This window comes from Miniopterus schreibersii, assembly GCF_964146895.1.
Source record: "Miniopterus schreibersii genome assembly, chromosome: 10".
NCBI lineage: Eukaryota > Metazoa > Chordata > Mammalia > Chiroptera > Miniopteridae > Miniopterus > Miniopterus schreibersii.
In genome coordinates, this window is record NC_138110.1 from 53,063,025 (window position 1) to 53,084,877 (window position 21,853).

The window sequence follows — 21,853 nt, forward strand, 5'->3', positions numbered from 1 at the left end:
TTGGGCACTTCTGGCTTGTACCTAATTTCTTGCTCCTTACCTGGGCAGGCAAAGCAAATGAGGATGGGGCCAAGGTGTTACAAATTGCCAAGACCGTGGGACTTTTGCTAAACTGGGAAGCCCAGGTCTTTCTAGGACAGAGTTTTTCAACCTGTGGGTTGAGACCCATCAGTGAGTTGTGAAATCAATTTAGCTGGTCTCAACAAATTTTTTTTCAATGGAATGGACAGGAGAGAAAACATTTCTCACTCATAGTAAGGTAAGTCTTCTTTGATGGGACACTCACTTCAAATGTGAAGCCTATGTATGCATAGGCAAGGATGATCCCTGTCAAAAAAGTTTGCAGTAACCCTTCAAATACAATGTAAAACAACCAGAAGACCATCCAGGTACTGTGCATGTACCTGCCACTTTCTAAAACTTTGTTTCATGAGGGGGGTTCTGAGGCTCTGGAAGCAGAGGGCCTGTGGGGGAAGCAGGTAGGGTACTCATGGTATAGGGTCAGTCCTCAGAACTTGGACCCAAAGATGAGGCATGTTGAGGAAGGAACAGAATGGAGAGGGCCAGACTGGAGGCAGGAAGCCAGTCATCTGGGTGAGCAACGATGGCAGTACTGAAGTTAGGATAATAGGATTGGACTTGAGCTATTTTAAGATGGTCCAATCCACAGGACTCAGAGGTGAACTGGGTGTGGGGGTGACCCAGGGTATGGTTCTGGGCCTGTGAGTGGCATTGGGTGATTGGAACCACTGTGTCTCTTCCCTCACAGGTGATTGTGTGGGGGAACTACGGGCGGATGGAACGGAAGCAGTTCATGGGTGTGGCCCGCGTGCTGCTGGAGGAGCTGGACTTGAGCACCCTGGCTGTGGGCTGGTACAAGCTCTTCCCCACCTCCTCCATGGTGGACCCAGCCACAGGCCCCCTGCTCCGGCAGGCATCCCAGTTGTCCCTTGAGAGCACCGTGGGGCCCTGTGGTGAGCAATCTTAGTGCCAGGGATGGGAAGGGGCTCCCTGAGATGGCCTGGAGACTACCCAGCCCCTACCTGGGACCCAGGCCCAGGGGCATCTTGAACAGAGGAGGATGGGGTTCTCCCCAACAGTGGGGAAGCAGAACGGGGAGACCTGCCCCTCTTGGGACCCTCCTCACCCCTTCTTTGCCTCCTATCCCCTGAGACCTTTCCTCTCCCAGCGGGATTGGCTGCAGTTTTGACTTGGCCGGTTCTTGACCTGGTGGATGTGGCTGCAATCCGAAGAAGGGAAAGACTGAGGTGGCAGAGCAAACCATTCTCCTGCCCCAGACACTGTCTGACTGCTCCCCCTTTTTTGCGTCCTCGGAAGCTCGCTCCCGGAGCCAAGTCCAGAACCCAGCGGCCATCTCCATGGTGCCAATTACCAGCAAGTGTCTTTCCTGCGGCACCGGGTTCAGGCAGCTACACCTGTCCCAAAGCTGATGGGTCAGCTTTGCAAGGATCCGGAGCCAGCTCTGGGGGGCCCAAAGTCCCCCACTTGAAGAGGAGCTCCGGCCTCCCTCCGCCTGCCCGTGGAAAGAGCTTTGCCGCAGCCTGTCCGAGTCTGTCTGTCTGTCCCCTCCTGCCTGCCTCTCTTCCAGTGGAATTGGGGTCCAGCAGGGACCAAAGGAAAGGAGGAGGTGCCCAGAGCCTGGCACAGACCCCTGGGGTACCTTGCTCTGTGGGATTGAGACAAATTGTTTTGGGAACTGTGGGACTGGAAAGAACTCTGTCATCTGGGTTTTGGTGGAGGAGCTGTGGGACCGTGATTTTCCAGAACCCCAAGCCCAGAGAGCTTACCATCTCTGCATTTTGGGGTGCTGGATTGGAGAGGGAGTCTAGGGAAAGCTGGGGTTGGGACTAGTGGTGCCAAGGTGAGGGTTTCCCAAATAAGAGAATCCTTTCTTTTTGGATGAGGTCAAAGGTCATCTTGTCTACCCCTCTGCCTCCAGGCTAGGGGCCTGGAGAGGCAACAGATCTCCCCTATTTCAGCCTTTTTAAACAAACCATGTGTACTAAGGATAGAACCCACTGCCCTGGCCTCAATTACCTTGGCTCAAGGAGAGAAAGAGAGAGGAGGTATTTGTTTAAGAACCGTGAGATTCCTTCTCAAGCAGGCCTGGGTAGTTGCCTTCCTGGCCCAGCCCTCCCTAGGGCCTACGGAAGCCCTTTTGCATGCTGGGGAGGACTCGGGCTGGCCCCTCTTTATAGAAGCACATTTCTGCCACCTCCCCTGGGAGGCACCCAGCAGCCCACCACCCCTCATTACTCAGTCCCTGCTGTGTAGGGCATAGTCCAGGTTAGCTGGGTAGAGTTAGTGTTCCAAGCCCTGGGGCCTGTCCTTAGCTTGCACATAGTTGTCACAGAGACCCAGGACGGGGTGGAGAGGAGATACAAGTACATTCCAGGAGACCACTATCTCCTTGCTGGCCTGGGCCTGGGGCTCAGGAGGCCAGCCCTCCTTCTCCCCCTGCCTTCCCCTCCCCCTGTAGGGTTGTAGCTGGAGCTGCCCACTATACTCAGATGTTCTGATTTATTATCCTTGGTTCTAATTTTATTTGTGAAGCATTCCTGAGGATGTGGGCTTGGTGGAGGGGGCCTGGATGCTATTCGAGGGGGTCATTTTCCACTGAGGACACCCAGCTGTGTCCACTCCCACCTTGTCCCTGGTTCCATAATAGACTACTGACCAGATGATTCCTTCATCTGGAATTCCTCACCCCCACCACACCCCGACCCCCACCTCTAACCCCCCAGCCTGTTTGAGCCCTGGGCATCCTTTAAAGTCTGGTGGAGTTTGATTGCCTCCTTGGAGCCTCTCACACTACATTGGGAAGGGGCCCCTTCATCTAGGAGGCCTTCAGAGCCCTCGGGGTTTGTGGAGATGGAACCCCAAGAGTGGGGCAGGAGGCAGCCAGGCTCTGGATGGACTTGTATCTGACGCCCAGAATCAGCCCCTCACCATTTGTTTGTTTGTTTTAACCAGTGTGATTTCTCTGCTGTTCGTTTATTACTCGCCATTTGGAATATTTTGAGCCAGGAGAGCACTTTCTCTCTCTGCAGCCGTCACCGCTCTGGTTGTACGGGGTTAGTTTTCAAAGACAGGGCAGAGCCTGGCTGTCCCAACCAGGGAGAGAGGAGGCTTGGTGCCTCCCAGCCTGAGCCCACCCTCTGGTGTCTACACAGCCTTTATAAAGAGAGAGAGAGAGCTCCAAAGCAATAACAACATCCTGGGGGTGGTCCCCGATGACCCCCTCACTGACTTTCTTGTCTTTTCTGTGAAATCTCAGCTCACCTCCTGGAGGGGTGGGGTGGGTGGGGGCTGGAGCCCTTTTTCTTTGTATCATCATTGTAAGCACGTGCCCCCTTCCAAGGGGCTCTGACCATTGGCGTGGGAACCACCGTCTGTCCTCACCCAGGGATAGGGGCTTGGGAAGGGGTGACTATTCTCATTATTAGCTTTGGGAACCTTCAAGTCCTGCCTGTCCCCCCTGCTGTTAAGGTCCTTTGCAGCTCAAACTCCACCATTTGGACAGAATCGGAGAGGGTGGAGTTGGGGGGATTCAGGTGGGGAGGGGCTGGGGTCTCTAAGGGGATGAGCATTTTTCAACCTCTGGTCCAAAGGTCACATGCAGAGGTAGTGTGGGAGGGAGTCGTCTCTTCTTTCCTTCTCCAGAATCTGCTTTTCATACTAAAGGGAAAGGGGCTTTGGGACCATTAGTAAAGTCATTTCCATTTTACAGATGAGGAGACTGAGGCCAGTGCAGGAATTGCGGCATCTGGGGTCATCTGTAAGGTCAATGGCACCCCCACCTGGGCCTCCTTTCCTACCTGAGGCTGAGCTGGAGCCAGGGCAGGATGAGGTGGGGCCGCCATTTCTCACCACACTTCCCCCTTCCTTCTGTCAGTGGAACCTCCCAGTGGCTTGAAAAGATGGGCAGGGCAAATTTTAGCCCATCTGAGAGGTGAGGAAATTGAGGCCCAGAATCAGGAAGGGACTTGCCCAAGAACCCTCAGCAGGTGAGCAGGTGGAAACCGAACAAGGTTCCATTGTACTTCCTTCCTTCCTGGGACAGGAGACCATTGCTCCAGGGCATGTATGCTATGATAAGTACTTGTGGCCTTTAAGCCCTGGGCCATCCAGCCCTGTTTGGTTCCATCTCTATGGGCCAGTAATTTTTCTGGGCCTGGGTTTGGGGAAGAGGGTTTGCCATAGAGACCTAGCTGTCCTGGGGGTCTGGCCTAGCTGACTGAGGATTTGGTCCAGGCCTTCGTGACTGGGTGGGGGCTCCTGCCAAGGGGCCATAACCCTCCAGGACCAACTTGAGGGAGGTAAGAAGCCCCAGTTCCTGCCTGGGGCTGCGTGGGTGTGAGGCTGCTCTGGTACACCTCATCTTAAGGAGATCCTCAAAAAACCTTCAGATGTAATATCTGATCTTCCTGTTGTACTTTTCAAACTTTTTTGTTTTCAAAGTGCTTTTACCTCGAGTGTACCCTTACAGGAGCCCCTGGGCAGTAGGCAGGGGCCCCTTATCAGCCCCATTTTAAAGAGGGGGAAGCTGAGGCCCTGGGATGGAAAGGTAACTGTGAGGGTCCTACTGTGAGTTAGTGTCCAAGCCCGGGCTAGAACTCAGTTCTCCCAACAGTTCAGAGCTCTTTCTTCTCCACTGGTAGGTAAAGCAGTTCAGGGGGTGGTTATGCACTTGACAAGCTGGTTCACCATCCGGGTCCTTAAACCAGGAGCTCCTGGCACACTTTGGTGTTCAGAACAGCACTGAGCCCCCTTCCCCTTGGAGCACAGCTGTTGCGTCAGGCAAGGCCACCTGTGTTTATTTATTGAGCAGCAGCGTTGTGCCAGGCCCAGGGGACCGAGCCATCCCCGTCCCCCTGTAATGACTCCCACAGCTCTCTGGGAGGGCCCTGTGTCTATGTGGCAGCACCTCAGTGATAGGAAGCTTTCATGTCCATTAGCTCATTGACTCATAAACCCTGTAGGGAAGCTGATTGTGCTCATTTTACTCATAGCTTCTGTGAGAGCAAAATGGAGACTTGAACCCAGGGCCTCAGACATCACATCTGGAGCCCTTTCACTCTTCAACTGCCTCCTGAGGGGGTGGCAGGAAGGCAGGACCCCGGATCCTTAGGCTGAGGCCTCTCCATCCACCAATCTTTCCTTCATTCCCTCTCCAGGAGCAGGAGCCACTTGGGCCTTTGGGGAGGGAGGGTTTCCCTGGCCCCTGGGTTGGAGTGGGTCACATTGCATTGTGTTCATGACCATGTAGCTCATGTTGAAAATAAAAGTTTTTGGCTTTTCTAACTTGTCTTACTCTGCTTTGTGTTGAGATCATTCTGTCTGGGAAGCTAAGAGCAGTTGTTTTAAGGAGCTGAGTGCTGTGGGATGCCAGTGTGTCCCACCATGGGCTTTTGTAATGCCCCCTTTTGGTCCTGTCCTGAGGACCCTTCCAGAGGTGCACAGGAGGGAGCAGGATTCTAGGTGAACCCAGTCATTTCACAGATGAGATTTAACGGAGGACCAGATAGGGGATGAGATTCACTGAAGTCACATTGCGGGTGACTAGCAGGACCCAGATCTCACAACTCCCAGGCAAAAGCTTGTCTCATGGCATTCAGCTGCGTCCAGGTGGCCCCAGTGACATGGTGGGTGTCAGCAAGGCCCCCTCATCCTGAAGTGGGGCTCGCCAAGGACAACGAGCATCAGTTTGGGTGGGGGGAGAGTGCACTTCATTCCCACATGGGCCAGTTGCTCTCTACATGCTGAGCAAGGGAAAGTGATCATTTAAATTGTGCAGTGATTTGCCTACTGGTCCACACTGGGCGATAGATGGTTCCATCCTGTGCTGCTCATGGGTGAGCAGCGGGCCTCACGGGTAGGATTCCAGTGTTGAAAGTCATGCATTTTCCCTGCAACACGGAAAAACGGCCTCTTCACGAATCAGGAGATTAGCCACCTGTTTCCACTCCAGAGCGCCAGATAGTGACATGGGCCTATGGAGAGCCTCTCTTAGGTGGCCGCACCTTCCCAAACCAATTTGGACCATAGGGATTTGCACCTACTGGGTGACTTTAGAGTCATAATTGTGCTTATGACACGACTTTATTTTTGGAGAGAAGAGAGCGGCTAGCCACAGAATGTAATGAGAACCTGCCTGTGGCAGAAGGTGGCCTTGCGGCGTGGCCCCTCGCCCCTCTCCACGCTCAGGGAAAGCGGTGCACTGATAGGGGAACCCAGGCCCTCCGTTCTGGGATCTACCCCCAACCAGGTAGGGCTGTCAGATGGACTTCCGCCGGGCCGGGGGTCTGCCTGACCCGCAGCCGCCACCCATAGCCCCAGGGCTCGCGGGGGGCGAGAAGCCCAGATTGTCGCGGGCACACATCTCCAGCTGGTGGATGCGGTAGGAGACTGAGGAGCCCCCGGGGAGCCCGGGGCGGCGGGCGAGGGCGGGGCCGCGGCTCTCGGGCGCCCCCAGGCGGAGCGGGCTGGCGCGGCGAGGAGCGCGCTCCGGCGCGTCGGTGCTGGCCGCCAGGAAGCGCAGGACCACGAGGTTGAGGAAGGCGCCGATGACCGTGAGCCCTAGAAGGATGTAGAGGAAGCTGAAGGCCACGTAGGGCGGCTTCCTCTGTAGCGCCTCGTCGCTCTGCAGCGCCACGAAGTCGCCGAAGCCGATGGTGGTGAGGGTGATGAAGCAGTAGTAGTAGGCGTGGAAGAAGGTCCAGCCCTCGAAGTGCGCGAAGGCGACGGCCCCGAGGGCGAGGGTGGCCGCGCACACCAGCAGCCCGGCCACCACCATGTTCTCCGTGGACACGCGCGGCCGCGGCAGGCCCAGGCAGCGCTTGGCGGCCAGCAGGAGGCGCCGCACCAGCGCGTTCAGCCGCTCGCCCAGACTTTGGAAGGTGACCAGTGTCAGGGGGATGCCCAGGAGCGCGTAGAACATGCAGAAGACCTTGCCTGAGTCCGTGCCTGGTGCGGCGTGGCCATACCCTGAAGGGAGAGTGGTGTCAGTGAGTACCAAGTGCCATCTAACAACGCTGTGGCCCTCACCCTGTCTTCCCCGCCTCCCATCCCCCAGAGCGGGCTGAACACCTTGACAATGCTAGTTCTATCCATCTAGGTCATTCTCTGGCTTCAAAACCTTGTGCAGTTATCAATAATCTCCCCGGACTGTAAACAACCCAAATGTCCCCTGATTGGAAAGTGGATAAATAACCTGAGGTACATCCATACAATGGAATTCTTTGGAGCATCAGAAAGGCGTGAACCGCGGTTAGCTGCCGCAACAAAGGACCAGCCTCAAATGTATCATGCTGAAGCCAAGCTCAAAAGGTGCAAACTGCCCTGGCTGCTGTTGCTTGGGGGTTAGAGCATCGGCCTGTGGACTGAAGGGTCTCGGGTTTGATTCTGGTCAAGGGCACGTACCTCAGTTGTGAGAATATCCTCAGGTGAGGATTTAAAAAAAAGCAAAAAAAAAGAATATGCCTCCTCTAGCAAACTGGACCCATCTGCCAAAATGTAAAATACCCAGACCCTTTGACGATGCAGTTCCACAGTTAGGAAGTCATTCAAAACACACATGTGCAAAGTGACGTGTGCATGTGGGTGATCATTGAAGCGTTGTTGCTCATAGTGAAAACTTTAGACATCACAAGTGTCCATCCACAGGGCCCTGGTTTAGTAAATCACGGTGCCATCCAAATGATGGAATATTATACAGCAGTTTCCAACCAGGGGTGATTTTGCTCCTGTGGGGACATTTGGCAATGTCTGGAGACATTTTTGGTTGTAACAACTGAGAGGTGATGGCTGTGTGCTACTGGCATCTAGTGGGTAGAGGCAAGGGTACTGCTGTTAAGCATCCTGCCATGCACAGGATGGCCCTTGCAACAAAGAATTCTCCAGTCCAAAATGTCAGTTGTGCCAAGGTTGAGAAGAGCTGCTATACAGCCGTGAAGATGATGACACAGTTCTTTAGGGACTGATAGAAAAACATCACGAAAATACAGGGTGGGGCGAAAGTAGGTTTACGGTTGTGAGTAGGCGAAACACAGAGTTTATTCTTATACTACTATTTGTTAATTATTGCATTCTTTTCCATACAAATAACTGTAAACCTTTTGCCCCACTCTGTATATAAGTTTAAAAAAGCAAGAGAAAAAACAGAGTGTGTAATCTAATGTGTATATAACGTGTGTGTTTTAAAGGAATATGTAGGCAGAAAATGTATCTAGGAAGATACACAAGCAACAGTTAACTATTTGATCCAGGGAAAGGGATTTATGGGCTGAGGGACAGGGTGAGAGAGAGACTTCCTTTTCATTCTATACCTTTTTGGACCATGTGAGGTGTGTACTGTGTGCATATATAACTTATTCAAAATATCAACGCAGTGTATGTGTTTAAAGACCTTTGGCTCCATCTCCACTTTTCTACTACGTGGCCCTATCTGTTACTGGGGCAGCAAGGGCTCTGCCCACCACCGGACTGTCAGCTCCTTGAGGCCAGAAACCATGCCAGTCACTTCTCTGTTTCCCTAGTCACTGGTGCCTTTTACAGATCCTGGCACAGACTAAGGGGTTAATGAAAATTTAATAATCAATAATAATAACGATGAAACCAAATTAAAGGAGGTGCTGAGACAGAGGAGCCTCTTAGGAACAGGAGACCGGGCAGTACTGTTTCCAGCTGTTTGGGGCTATGTCAGGTTTTTGGCAGAGAGTGAAATGAGTAAAGATAACTAAACATGCTGGGTACTTTACAGGGGTGATCTTATTTAACCCTTTCAATGACTGTATGAGATGACATTATCCCCATTTTACAGATAAGGGAATTAGGATGAGAGGGATGAAGCTGCCCAAAGGTCACCAGGCCTCAGCTATGAACCACTACCCTCCATTGCTTCTCAGTGCTTCTCTGTCCATGCAGTGCTCATGCTCCTGGGTTCTGGGGTGTGCAAGGCTGGCTTATGCAGCCTGCACCACACACAACATACTGGAGTCCCCAAGTGGCCAAAAAGGCAAAACTCCTATTTCACCTCTAAGTCCCTTCCCCAGGCTCCCAGATGCATGTGGGGAGGCAAGGAGCATGGAGGGCGGACACACACACACACACACACACACACACACAGACTGTCAGGAGAGAAGGCCAAAGATTGGAAAGCCTCCAAAGATTGTGAGGGAAAGCGAAAGAGATGGATGGGGTCCTTCACCGCTGGGCACAGTGACACAGGGGTTCTTAGGCTGAGCCAAGATAGAGAAGCAGGGGTGCCCATGTTGACAGGAGGGTCATAAGGGCTGAATGGGAGCTGGGCCCACAGTTGGCAAATAATGAATTGTCATTATTACTAATTAATAGTGCCTATTTAGCCTCAGGCACTGTGCCAAGCATTTTACATGCTTGACCTCATTTAAACCTGGCAACCACCCAGTGAGGTAGGAGCAATTGCATTTTGAAGTTGAGGAAACCAGGGCTCAGAGAGGTACAATGAATTACCAGAGAGGCAAGAGGCAATAGAGATGAGAACAGAACTCTGGTCTATGTAATTGCAGAACTCAGGCTTTTAACTCCACTAGCTAAACCCACAAGCTCACATTCACTTGCAAGAACATTATGGAGACATTTCCTCCAAGGCATGGGCTTCCAGGCTGGTGGTCCAAGCCCGAGGGGGCTCCTGGACATTCACAGCTGGGGCCCCAGGAGTGGCAGGCACTCATCTTGGAGCCCTGCAGAGCCTGCTTTTCTCCTTTCCTGCTTCCCCAGGCTTAGGCTCAGCAGGTAACAGCCAGACAGTGGCCATGGCAACCGCTGGCGGTCCAGATGCTGCAGAGAAAGTGCTCTGGATCCCTGAGGGTGAAGTCCAAAGCTTGTGGTAATCAGTCATTATTCTTTTAACAACTATTTATTGAGTGTCTACTATGCACCAGGCACTGGCCATCTGCAGTGACCAAAACAGACTAGGTCCCCATTCTTATGGAGTAACAGAATAATAATTATAATACAAAAATCAATTTCTATTTTTAGTGCTTTCTATATGTCAGGTCCTGTGCTGAAACTTTCTGCATATATTATTTCCTTGATGATAATGATCTCACCACAGCCTGAGAGAGTGCCTATCAGCACCCCTACTTTAAAGAGAAAAGTGAGGCTCAGAGAGGTTACAAAACTTGTCTCAGGTCACACAGCTAGTGTGGTGCAGCTAAGGAAGCAAGTTCCGCCACTTGGGCTTCCAGGCCCCACTTTACTACCTCCCAGCCCCTCTGGCATTTTCTGGGCACTCCTGCGTGCCACCCTCTTGGGAGATTTGACCTCTGGCTCCTCCCCAGCCCAGCCTGCGCGGAATGACAGCCCATTCGGCACAGGAAGGAAAGTGAGGCTCGGTGAGCAGAAATGACTCGTCCAAAGTCACCCAGCTGGGCAGGGACAGAGGTGGGACTCAAACCCAGGGGCGCGGCGGGCAGCTCGGGACGGAGCGACGCCGAGGGGGGCTCCGGAGCGCTCACCGATGGTGGTGATGACCGTGATGGCGAAGTAGAAGGAGCCGGCGAACTTCCACTGGCGGCCGGCGCGGTGCGGCTCGGCCTGCAGCGCCAGGCGCTCCAGCTCGCGGTAGTCCTCGGCCGAGAAGCCGTACTTCCTGCGCAGCTCCCCGCGCTTCTGGGCCAGCAGGCGCTGGCGGCCGCTCTCCGCCTCGGACTCGAGCGCGTCGAAGACGGCGGCGCCCACCAGCAGGTAGGACAGGATGCACAGGACCAGCGCCGCGGCGCGCGCGCTCTGCCGCCTCATGGCGGCGCCCCCCGCGCGCCCCGCGCCCGTGCCATGCGCCCCGACGGCTGCCCCGCGCCCGCTCCGCCCAGCCAGCGCCCACGACCCGAGCGGCCGGAGCTCGGGCTGCGTGTGGCAGGGGTGGGGCACCCAGGGGCGGGGCCTCGGGGCGGGGGGGGGGGATGGTGAGGGGGGCGGGGAGGGCTGTCCCAGCTGCTGCCGCCCGGCCCCTGCCACACATCTGCCTTTGTTTACCCACTGGCGCCCTGGGCTAATGTGTCTGCAAATAGTGACGGGCGGAGCAAAGCGCCCAAAGCCTGGGTCTGCGAAAGGACCTCCAGCTGAGGTGGTGGAGGGAGGCCTCCCTGCGCAGCGACTGGGGAGAGAGCATCCAGGCAGCAAGTGCAAGACCTTTGGGAAGTGAGGCTGGAGCCAGGAGAACTGGGGCGCTTGCAAGCCGGGTGGAGGAGGGGGAAGCCAGGGAAGACAGAGAGGCGACTTCACACAGGGTCTTACAGGCTCTTATATGGTTTATTCAGTACGACTGGAAAGGTTACAAGCAGGAAAACAAATACACCAACGATCTGATTGACATTTTTATAAAGAGCATTCCTGCCCAGGCGGCGTGGCTCAGTGATTGAGCATCGACCTAGGATCCAGGAGATGGCTGTTAGATTCCTGGTCAGGGCACATGCCAGGGTTGCCAGCTAGATTCCCAGTGGTGGGGTGCAGGAGGCAGCCAATCAGTGGCTCTCTCATCATTGATGTTTCTCTCTCTCTCTCCTCTAAAATCAATAAAAACATTAAAAAAAAAAGACAGTCTTTCTTTAAAAAAATAAAAAGAGCATTCCTCGCTCTTCATGTGGAAAAGGAATGGTGGCTAGGAATGGAGGCCACTTAGGAGACTTGTAGTCCAAATGTGTGCTGAGGGTGGTCTGGACTAGGGGCGCAACATTGGAGATGGAGAGAAATGGGTGGAACTGAGATATGTTAGGGAGGTGGAGCTGGGCACACAAAGCTAGCCACATTTCCCAGCCTCCCTTACACTTAGAAACTGTAGCCAACGGAATACGGGCAGAAGTGACCTGTGCTACTTGCAGGCCTGGCCCATAAAACCCTTTTACATGCCATGCTTCACCTCTCTTTCCCCACCTGCAGGCTGAATGCCGAGTTTTAAAAGAGGGCAGAGCTACAGGGTGGAAGGAGCCTAGAAGTCTGAATGACATATTGCAAAGCCATCTCCCACCAGGAACACCTATTTTGAACTTCTGTTGTATTAAGCCCCTGCGATATAAGGTCAATCTGTTACCACGTCTAGTGTTACCCTGCTGCATGGAGCAACAAGACTTACTGATAGGGTGGATGTGGAGGGCCAAGGGGACTCAAAAATGACCCCTGGGCTTTGACTTGAACAGCTGCGTGCTTGAGAAGCCTTCCATTGATTTCACTCACTCTCTAGGGAATCCACTCCCCCCCCCCCCAGCACCAACATGACACGCATTTCAGAGTATGGGTGAGTCTTTGTGGAGATTCTGGGCAGAGCACTGGGCTCCTATAGCTGTCCGGAGTGCCTGCATCCCCTGGTCTTGGCTGCAGCCTTGGCATGTGTCACCTGTTCCCCACCATTGCTCCAGCTCTCTTTCTAAAGCCCCTCTGCACTAAACTTCCAGCTCCTTGCACAAACATCTTGCTCTGCTTGAAATTCTCCTCTCCCCATCCATTCAACAGCCAGCATTTATTGAATGCCTGCCAGGGGCCAGACACAGGTTGAAGCACTTTACAAGGATTAATGCATTTAATCATCACAGTCTCCTTGTGCTGTAGGTGTGGCTGGCTTACTCAGTATTCATCCTTCTGCTCTCAGTTTACTTGAACACCTCCCTTCCTAGCTCCCCAGGTGACCCTCCTGCTGTCAGCAGCCTCTGCCTCCTGCCATCTTGCATCCCTCACACTGCATTGTGATTCTTGCATTCCATACTTGTGTTCCCTCTGAAGACAGGGATCCTATCTTAGTCACCTCTGTGTCCCCAGAACCAGGATCTGGTACAGAGGACACACCAGTGACCTGTGGAAAAAGGACCAGTCACAGAGGCTAAGAGCGTGGATGGTGCACCTCGACTGCCTGGGTTCATATCCCACTTCTGTTGTTTACCAGATGTTTAAAATTGGATGGCTCAGTTTCCCCACCAGTAAAATGAGGTTTTAAAAGTTCTTATCTCATTAGGTGTAATGGTCAGCAGAATAATGGCCTCCCAAAGATGCTCATGCCCTATCCTTAGGACCTGTGAATATGTTAGGTTATATCGCAAAGGGAATTAAGGTTGCAGATGGAATTAATGTTGCTAAATAGCTGACCTTGAGCTGGGAGATGATCCTAGATTATCTGTGGGGACCCAATGTAATCACAAGGGACCTTATAGCTGGAAGATGGAGGCAGAAGAGGGAGAACCAGAGAGATGCAAGATAAGAAGGGCTGGGCTTGATGTTGCTGGCTTTGAAGATTGAGGAAGGGGCCACAAGCCAAGGAAAACAGGCAACTTCTAGAATCTGGAAAAGGCAAGGAAATGGATCCCTCCCTAGAGCCTCCTTACGGACTGCAGTCCTACTTGATTTTAGCCCAGTGGGACCTGTGAAGACCTCCACCCTACAGAACTAGAAGATAATATATTAGTGTTGTTTAAGCTGCTAAGTTTGTGACAATTTGTTACAGTAGCAACAGGGAACTACTACAGTGGTTGTGAGGATGAAATGAGCTGGGAGATGTGATGCTCTGAGAGCAGCGTCCAGTCCAGAAGACTTGTCTAGAAGTGTTAGCCACTATTACAAATATCACAACTGAGCAAAAGCCCGGGCCTATAGGGATGTGGCACCCAGAACCTGTCTCTACTCTGTTCTCCAGCAGAATCAGGGCCCAGTGTCTGTGGGAGGTGGGGAGTCTTGGGTCCCTTTGTGTCCTAGAAGCTGGACTGCAGCCCAGTGGCCTAGAAGCTGAGGGCTGGCACTGCTACCTCAGCCTTATTTTTAGCAATGGCATCAGCAAGTTTGATTTTCTGATTCCTTTCCAGACTTCAGAGCAGCAGAAACCTGGGCTACAGTCTCAGACGGAAGTGGGTGGGGCACCAGGGACCTACAGCCCAAGAAGGGACCAAGCCTACCACCAAGGACAGTTATTGAGGTCCTGGTCATGAACATCGCTGGAGTCAACAAGGCCTGAGTTCAAATTCCAGCTCTTCCTCTCTCTAGGTAGGTGTCTGTGGATAGGGCACTTCCAATTTTCTGTGCCTTGGTTTTCCCACCTGAGAAATGAGGTGATAATGATGCCTGCCTCATAGGACCATGTCGAAGATTATGTAAAATATTGTTTATCACATTCTATGTGTCTGATAGCAAGTAGCCCCCCCTTCCCCGTTTACAACTCTCTGCCTGCAGATGTCAAGAATTCTTTTCCAGAAACAGGGGCAAAGCTAAAACGGGTGAGCACCTGTCCTTGCACCACATATTCACAGACATAACTGATGGAGCCCTCATTTTCCATTGCAGGAAGCAGAGGCACAGAGAAGAGGCCCTGCTTGCCAAGTCCTCACAGCCAGGCGGTGGCTGAGCCAGGACTTGAACTCAGGGCTGTCTGGCCACCACAGTCATGATCCTTCCAATACACGGCCCCATCAAGCAAGATGCTTCTGGCTTTATCACCTTCCCATCGCCTCTCTGGACCTCACTTTCCTCATCTCCAAGATGGGACTGAAGAATGCTAGCTAGCTGTCCCCCCCCCCAATTGTCAAGACCTTGTGACACACAGCTGAGAGGTGCTTTGTCAAATATGCCTACTGGGGATGGGTATTATTGGGGCCATGGGGGAGCTGTCTGGCCCTGCCAGGCAGGTGACTCTGCCCTGTGCTTGGCATTTTCGGTGCAGTGGCTCTATTTTAAGCCAGAGGAGGTTGGAGTTTGTGTATGTGTGTTTCTCAGCTTGGAAAACCATCAGCTGTGCAGGCACCAAAAACAGCAACACCCGAAGGCACCCCTGCAGCTCTCCCTCCCTCTGCCTCCTCCCCTCTTTCCTCCTTTGGGAACCTGAGAGGACCTAGTGATTTTCCTTTGTCGTTCATACTGGAGGCACACCAGCGACCTATCCATGAGGCCTCGGATCTTCTTCCACAGCTCCAAGGTTGTTGGCCTTGAGGACAAGGGGACAGGTGATCCCAGTCCCCATCTGGGCCCTGGGTGCCTTTAAAACACTTTACATCCCTTACAAGTCTAGATCCTTCTGAAGGCTGTGTGAGCTGGGCAGACTTTGCCATCCCCACGTCAAGGAGAGGAAACAGGCTCAGAGAGAGAGAGGACTGTCCTCTAAGGAGGCACACGGCACACAGTAGGGCAGTGGCTAGGGAAAGGACACGAGTGTCTGGGTGAGCCAGACCTCAGTTCTATCTCAGGTAAGTGACTTCACCTTTCTGAGTCTCGGTTTCCTCATCTGTGATACTGGGGTAATAATATCTGCCCACCAGTGTTCCCGCGAGGATTGAATGAAAGTGGAAAGGAGCACTCAGCAAGGAGTGGGTGCCAGGAAATGTTAATATGCCACCCCGCCCAATTAATTTCTTCTTTTCCTTCTCCCAACTACTTATTCCCCAGGCTTACTGGAATCTTTTCTTTTTTTAAATTGATTTTACAGAGAGGAAAAGAAGAAGGGAGGGAGAAAGAGAAACATCGATGTGAGAAAGAAACATCCATCGGCTGCCTCCCACCTGATCCTAACCAGGGATTGAACCCCAACCTGGGTATGTGCCCTGACTAGGAATCGAACCCACCACCTTTTGGTGTATGGGATGTTGCTCCAACCAACTGAACCACACTGGCCAGGGCTTACTGGAGTCTTAAGGCATTGATTTTTATAGTTTGAATATAGTTCAGTAATTTTCCTGAAGGCCAGAGGGCTGAGCAGTTTTCCCCAATAAGGTCTCTCTCTTGTTTCTCTCCTAAAAGAATGGATTATTTTGACCTCGGGGGACAATAGGTACCATGGCAGCTGCGGCCTTTTGGCAGCCTGAATATCACTTAGGGATGTGGCTTGCAAGAAATTAAAAGGTGCCTTGTACTAACTTAAAGATTGTTATTGGTAGGATTTTGGGGTCTCTCAGAATCTTTCAGGCGCTGGAAGACAAACCATAGGTTTGGGGCACTAGAGAGATGGAACCGTGAGTGTCACCAGGGAAACACCATAGCCATGCCAAGTATGAGGGGGCACCACTGTCCTCAGGATGAAGATATTTGGGGGACAAATGGCAACTGTCTGAGGATGACCCTGCCTTTGACTGTTGGGACCAGCCAGGGATGCTCAGAAAATTCCTGATATATTTGTGGCCATTGAGTTGGAACCCCTGGGAGTTTGTCCTTCAGCCTCCTAAGGATGGATGTCATTGGATTAATGGAGACATTGAAACTTTTACTCTGGTTAATAATTGAAAAGCCTAAGCGATAGGAGTATGGGCGTGGTTACTATTAAACCATTCTCTTTACTTTCATGTGTGACTGAGAATTTCACCTCCATTTTCCCCCTGCTGCTCCTTTGGTCCGAGGGGAGGGAGATGCTGAGGGCTGGAGGGAATTTGGACACTTCCTGAGCAGTTACTGCGGCCCAAGCACTCAGAGCTAGCACCCCTTTAGTCCTCATGACCGCCCTGAGACAGCTCATTGTCTGTATTTTCTTTACGAGGATATCGAGGTTCAGAAGGTCGGATGACTCACGCAGGGTCAGCCACCTGGAACAATCAATCAGGCCTGGCCCCAGGGCCTCCATGTTCCTCGAAAACTATACAGCAGGCCCTTGAATAAGGTCGTTTTGTTCAACGTAGTTTCCTTACAATGTTGATAAGGAAAAATAATTGATCCCTGGCCGGGGCCCCTGAGTGGAGTTTGTATGATCTCCCCACGTCTGTGTGGGTTTTCTCCTGGGCTTCGGGTTTCCTCCCACACCCCCAAAGATGTGCATGTGAGGCGAGTTAGCCGGACCACAGCACGTGAGGAGAGTTAGCGGGGCCCCAGCACTTGAGGAGAGTTAATGGGGCCCCAGCACGTGAGGCGAGTTAATGAGGCCCCAGCACGTGAGGCAAGTTAATGGGGCCCCAGCACGTGAGGCGAGTTAGCAGAGCCACAGCACGTGAAGCAAGTTAATGGGGCCCCAGCACGTGAGGCGAGTGAGCGGGGCCCCAGCACGTGAGGCGAGTGAGCGGGGCCCCAGCACGTGAGGCGAGTGAGCGGGGCTACACTGTTCCAGGCCTGAGCAGGTGAGGGGGACTGGCCCTGCGGTGGAAGGGCATCCTGTCCAGGCTGGGGTTCCACCTTGCACCCTGAGCTGCTGGGACCGGCTCCAGCCACTGTGACCCTGAGCTGGAATGAGCAGGTTGGAAAATCATGTTTCTTGTTTTTACTCATTTTTTTTAAACGGCTGTATAGCTCACATTTATTTTAATGTTTAATATTAGAAGTGTTTGGGGTCTTTATTTAGAAGTTTGGTGATGTTTTTGTGACCAGAAATATGCCATAGGAGCTTAACTCTTGTTTCCTTCTATTAGCCTGTGGTCAAATTGGTTTTGTCGTCTCCCTTAAAGTCACAGTTTTCAAGAAACTGCTCCCGATGTTAGGCGAGGACTTACTATACAGTCCTTTCCTCTGGTCTGAGTAAGTTGGAGGGGCCTCTGTTCTAGGTGGTCACCCAAGGACCAGGCTCCTTCTTTCTTTCCTGTGGCTTTGTCTGCCCTAAAGCAGAGATTCTTATCCCAGAGACAACAGATCCCCAAGGGGCCCATGGATGGATTGCAGGGATTCCTGAACTTGAAAGGGAAAATAACGGCATCTTTACACTGACCTCTAGCTGACATTTAGCACTTCCTTCGGTTATGAATGTAGACGACAGAGTAGTATCCACATACCTACTGCAGCCCAGCGGAAGCACAGGTATTTTCATATCATGTGGCCGTTAGAGCAGAGATCTTGAAATACTGTTTATACTGTCACCACCTTTAAATGATGGCAATTAGACTAGATTTTATTGTTTAATATGTTCATAAGGAAGCGCATATAATGACTGAATCACACCCTTTTTGTTTTAGTTACCGTATTTCAAGATTTTGCTTCCTCTGCAATCCTATGCATTATATTTAATATTACCAGTCTGAGAAGGAGATCATAGACTTTACCAGCTGCCCGAGGAGTCCTGGGCTCATAAAGAGAAGTTAAGCCCTGGCCTGTGTGGCTCAGTTGGTTGAGCGCTGTCCCTAGCACCGAGAGGTCGCTAGTTCACTTCCTGGTCAGGGCACAGGCTCAGTCCCCAGTGAGGGGCATGCAGAAGGCAGCCCATTGATGTTTCTCTCTTTCTCCCTTCCTCTCTCTCTAAAATCAATAATTAATTTTAAATCAAAACAAAAAGAAAGAAAGATTAAAAACCGTGCTGTAGAACCTTGGATTCCTCCACTGGGCCCTCTGTGTGGGACCATGGATAAGGGCAGAGAGTGAGTGTAGAGGGCTGTGTGTGTGTGTGGGCGGGGGGGGGGGGGGGGTTGGCGGTCCAGATCTGGGGGCATGTCCTGTGGCCAGACCTCAGTCACCTGGCTGGGAGATGTGATCTCTCTTCAGGTGCCCAGGAGGAAAAGGGAAATAGTTTAGAGAACAATCAGCCAGCCTCTGCCCCACTATCATGTCACTTACAACGTCTCAAATTTAAGGAGACACTGGGGCCTCTTATCTTACTGAGCTCTAGCAGGAAGGTGTAGGAGGAAGGTGCTGGACACCAGGAACCCATCTTGCTCATTTAATCTGCAGATACAAGTCTGGTGTTGCACGGAGGTGGTGCTGGAGCAGTTGAAGCTGCTCTTCTCAGATCTTTCTGCTGTTTCAACATGCTGTCTGCTTTGTGCCCCAAGAACCCACAGTCTGTTGGGGGGGGGGCCTATTAAGTTAGGACAAAATGTACATTCTTGAAAATATAATTATAGTGTATGCAGAACTTTAGCATTTGCCAAGTATTTCATAAGCCAGGGCTCATCTGGTCCTCACCACAGCTCTCAAGCAGGGCAGGGCAAAAATGATCATCTTCATAGTTCAGAGTCAGAAACTAGGCTCAGAAAAGAGAATTGGATGCTTAAAGTCACAAACTACAGGCAGAGTCAAGGCTAGAACCCAGACCTCAGTCACCATTCAGCAGGCATGTAGTAAATAGCTACCATGTACGAGGTCCTGTGCTGGGCTTCAGGGACATAGGAATGAGTCAGAAGTCTACTCAACTTCTAGGGTGCAAAGCCCAACATAAAAGCCAAGAATGGACAGGTAATTACATGGCTCTATACAGTTATATTTGGTTTGTTGTGACTCTTTTAGTTCAAGCTATAGGAACCCAACTCAAATTAGTTTAAGTAAAAAGGGAATTTATTGAGTCACATAGTTAAAAAGTGTAGGGATGTATGGCTTCAGGCATGGCTGGATCCAGCAGCTCAAACACCACAATGATTAAGGAAACATTACAAATATGACTGTTGACATGAAATTTTAAAATATATCTGTATTTCTTTTGGAGATCAAATCCAAATACCTGAGAAATCTAGCTGAGCTGGTGAAAGGACCCAGGGGGACTTAACATTGTGCAGGGGTCGCATTGAGATTCTGGAGTAAAGTGTGAGGAAGTGTGGCTGCCACAAGGTTTTGAAACCTTGGGTTTTAGTGGGGTTGAGAGTGGAGCACAGAGCAGAAATCAAGAGAGGAAGGGAGGGGAACCAGACATAAATGGGATGTCTCAGAGATAGAAAGATGCAGGAGAGTAATTGGACATGAGATCCAGTCCTTGAGGTGAGAAAGGTGTGAAAGTCAAAATCAACCACTTGTATTTGGCTACCTGCTGGCTTCAGGGCTGGAGAGAAGCAACTGAAGAAGCTCCTATTAAGTATTGCCCATCCAACAGAGAGTGGATGAAAAGACCTAGCCCAGTGATGAGACTGGAAACATTTTTATGACAGCCAGTGGCAAGGGTCCAGAAACCGGTGAATGGGCCGCGGACAAGAAACAAACCAGTGTAATGGGGCCACTTACAACTAGGCTCCTTGGCCAGCCTCAAGGTGCCCAGGAGGCCGCAGCTCTTGCCCTTGGTTCTTCCTGATATTATAATTAATTGCAGTAAGAGAGGAAAAAGATGAGTTCTTGAGAATTAGCTAAATCATGACTCCATTGCTGAGACTGCCTCAGACCCTAGACCACATTTCAGCCATGGTGTGGCAAGTGGACTTTTTGATGGCACACCAGGCACGGTGGCCATATGTGGCCTTACCTTTCCCAGGTACTCCCAGTGAGGCTGCTGGAGTTGCCCCTTGAAGAGGGAAATCCACCTCTTGTTACCAGAGTAGCCAGGATGGGCATGGGCTGGTGGGCTGCACCCTTCACAGCACTAGAAAAAGGACCAGCATGCATGTATATTGATGGGAATTATCTGGAAGAAAGGGAAAAATGGAAGATGTGGGAATAGGAGAGGTAGAATGGTAGGAAGACAGTCCCCGGGCAGGAGAGGGGGGTGGGAGCCAGGGCACTGGGAGGGTTGGCCTCGGGTAGACGCAGAAACTGTGAGTAATGAAGAATAGGGGTCCTCTAGGTAGTGGGGAAAGGGTGCCCCAGGCAGAGGGCCAGAAGCTGTAGCCCTCAGAGCTGTCCAGTGTGGCTGGAGCACAGAAGAGTCTGGAAAACACAGCAGGTCCATGAGTCATGGAAGGAGTCTGGACTGAACCCAGAGGGCAATGCTGAGCCTCAGCGGGGTTTAGGCAGAGTGACATAACCATAATTGTGCTCTAGAAAGATCCTTCTGGCTATGCAGTACAGCCGATGGGAGGAGAGCTGGACTGTGGGCAGAGGGACCAGGGAGTCAGCCAGGGGACAGATGGAGGCGCCCTGGCTCAGGGCCCAGCAGGGATCCTTACCGGCATCTGTTTAAATAATATTTTGAGAAAAGAAAGCTGCTTCATTGGTCACAAATAGAAAAGAATCCTATGCCTAGTTCTATCACTTCCTCACTCTGAGACCTTGGGCAAGGTGCATCCTTCACTAAGACTCAGTTTCTCCACCTGGGAAACAGGAGGAAGCAGCTGGACCCCAGTCTCTCAAGGCTCCTCCCAGCTGGTGGCCTCTCCTTGGTTCATGCACCAAAATGCCACAAGGAGGCAGCAGCACACCACCATTTTCTTCGAATTCTTGTCTGAAGTGTTGCATTATTAATCTGACATAGATTTTAATGAGGTGGAGGGTTTATTAAAACACAGATTTATGGGCCCCACTCCCAGGGTTTCTGTGAGTCTGGAATGGGCCACAAGATGTTTGCATTTCTAACTTGGTCCCAGGTGATGCTGATGCTTCTGGTCTGGGTACCCCACTCTGAGAAATACTGAGGTTGAGGACTGGGGGCAGGGATGGGGGTGACCTCTGACCCACGCTGACATGACACTGGGAATTTTTCCTGGCTATGGGTTCAGCGTTTACCCATGCAGAGCCAGGTCCACTGAAACTCTCAGCCTGTGAGAGACCATAAACCTTGGACTAAAATTACACCCCAGCTGCAGACCAGCTTTTGGACAGATCACTTTTCTGCTGTTTCCTCATCTATGAACTAGAGTTAGTTGTTTTGAGAAGATGAAATCGCTCATACGCTGGCTATGGTTCTCAAACTGGGTTTCCTGGGGAGGTGGTATTTGAGCAGACGGGTCATTTATTACCACGTGGGCTAGACTCACCCTTGCTCTTAGGCCCTCCCTGCCCTCCTCTGCTCTGCTTTGTGTCTCAAGGCTCTGCATTCTCAGGTTCCCTCCCCTTCCATCTTCCCAGTAGGTTTGACCAGTGGGAGGCCCTACTGAAAAACTGGGGGACAGGAGAGAGCAGAAGCCAGATCTATCCCCCCATCTTGCTTTTTGTAAGGTCTACATGGCTGCATCTCCTTGGAGGCTCCTGCTCCCAGCAGACAGCCTGCTGTGGTTTCATCTTTCACAGGCTGGTCCCAGCTTCTGGGCTGTGCCCTTCCTTGGCCCCTTGACCCCTCGGCTGC

The 21,853-nt window shown here is 51.9% G+C and overlaps 2 protein-coding genes across 2 annotated transcripts in view; one reads left to right on the top strand and one right to left on the bottom strand.

Moving 5' to 3' along the window:
• Nucleotides 1-6,149, top strand: part of RIMS4 (regulating synaptic membrane exocytosis 4) — a gene marked incomplete at its 5' end in the record, with an annotated part of 47,968 nt that extends 41,819 nt beyond the window's left edge. Inside the window, one exon of the mRNA XM_081149474.1 lies at nt 770-6,149. Within this exon, the coding sequence (XP_081005600.1) occupies nt 770-988 (219 nt within the window). The 3' untranslated portion in view covers nt 989-6,149. The remainder of the gene's footprint in view (nt 1-769) is intronic.
• KCNK15 (potassium two pore domain channel subfamily K member 15) lies at nt 6,107-10,849 on the bottom strand. Its single transcript, XM_081149467.1, has 2 exons — nt 10,521-10,849; nt 6,107-7,008 (listed from the first exon to the last, which is right to left on the bottom strand). Exons 1-2 carry the CDS (start codon nt 10,801-10,803, stop codon nt 6,299-6,301), a joined length of 993 nt encoding a protein of 330 aa, XP_081005593.1. The 5' UTR covers nt 10,804-10,849; the 3' UTR covers nt 6,107-6,298.
• Nucleotides 10,850-21,853: the final 11,004 nt, after the last annotated feature.

Bases quoted from the DNA above. Each gene is read 5' to 3' on its own strand.
- KCNK15 (XM_081149467.1), bottom strand. From the start codon at position 10,803: ATGAGGCGGCAGAGCGCGCGCGCCGCGGCGCTGGTCCTGTGCATCCTG. The intron at 7,009-10,520 runs GTGAGCGCTCCG...CTCTCCCTTCAG, and splicing joins CACGGTCATCACCACCATCG to GGTATGGCCACGCCGCACCA.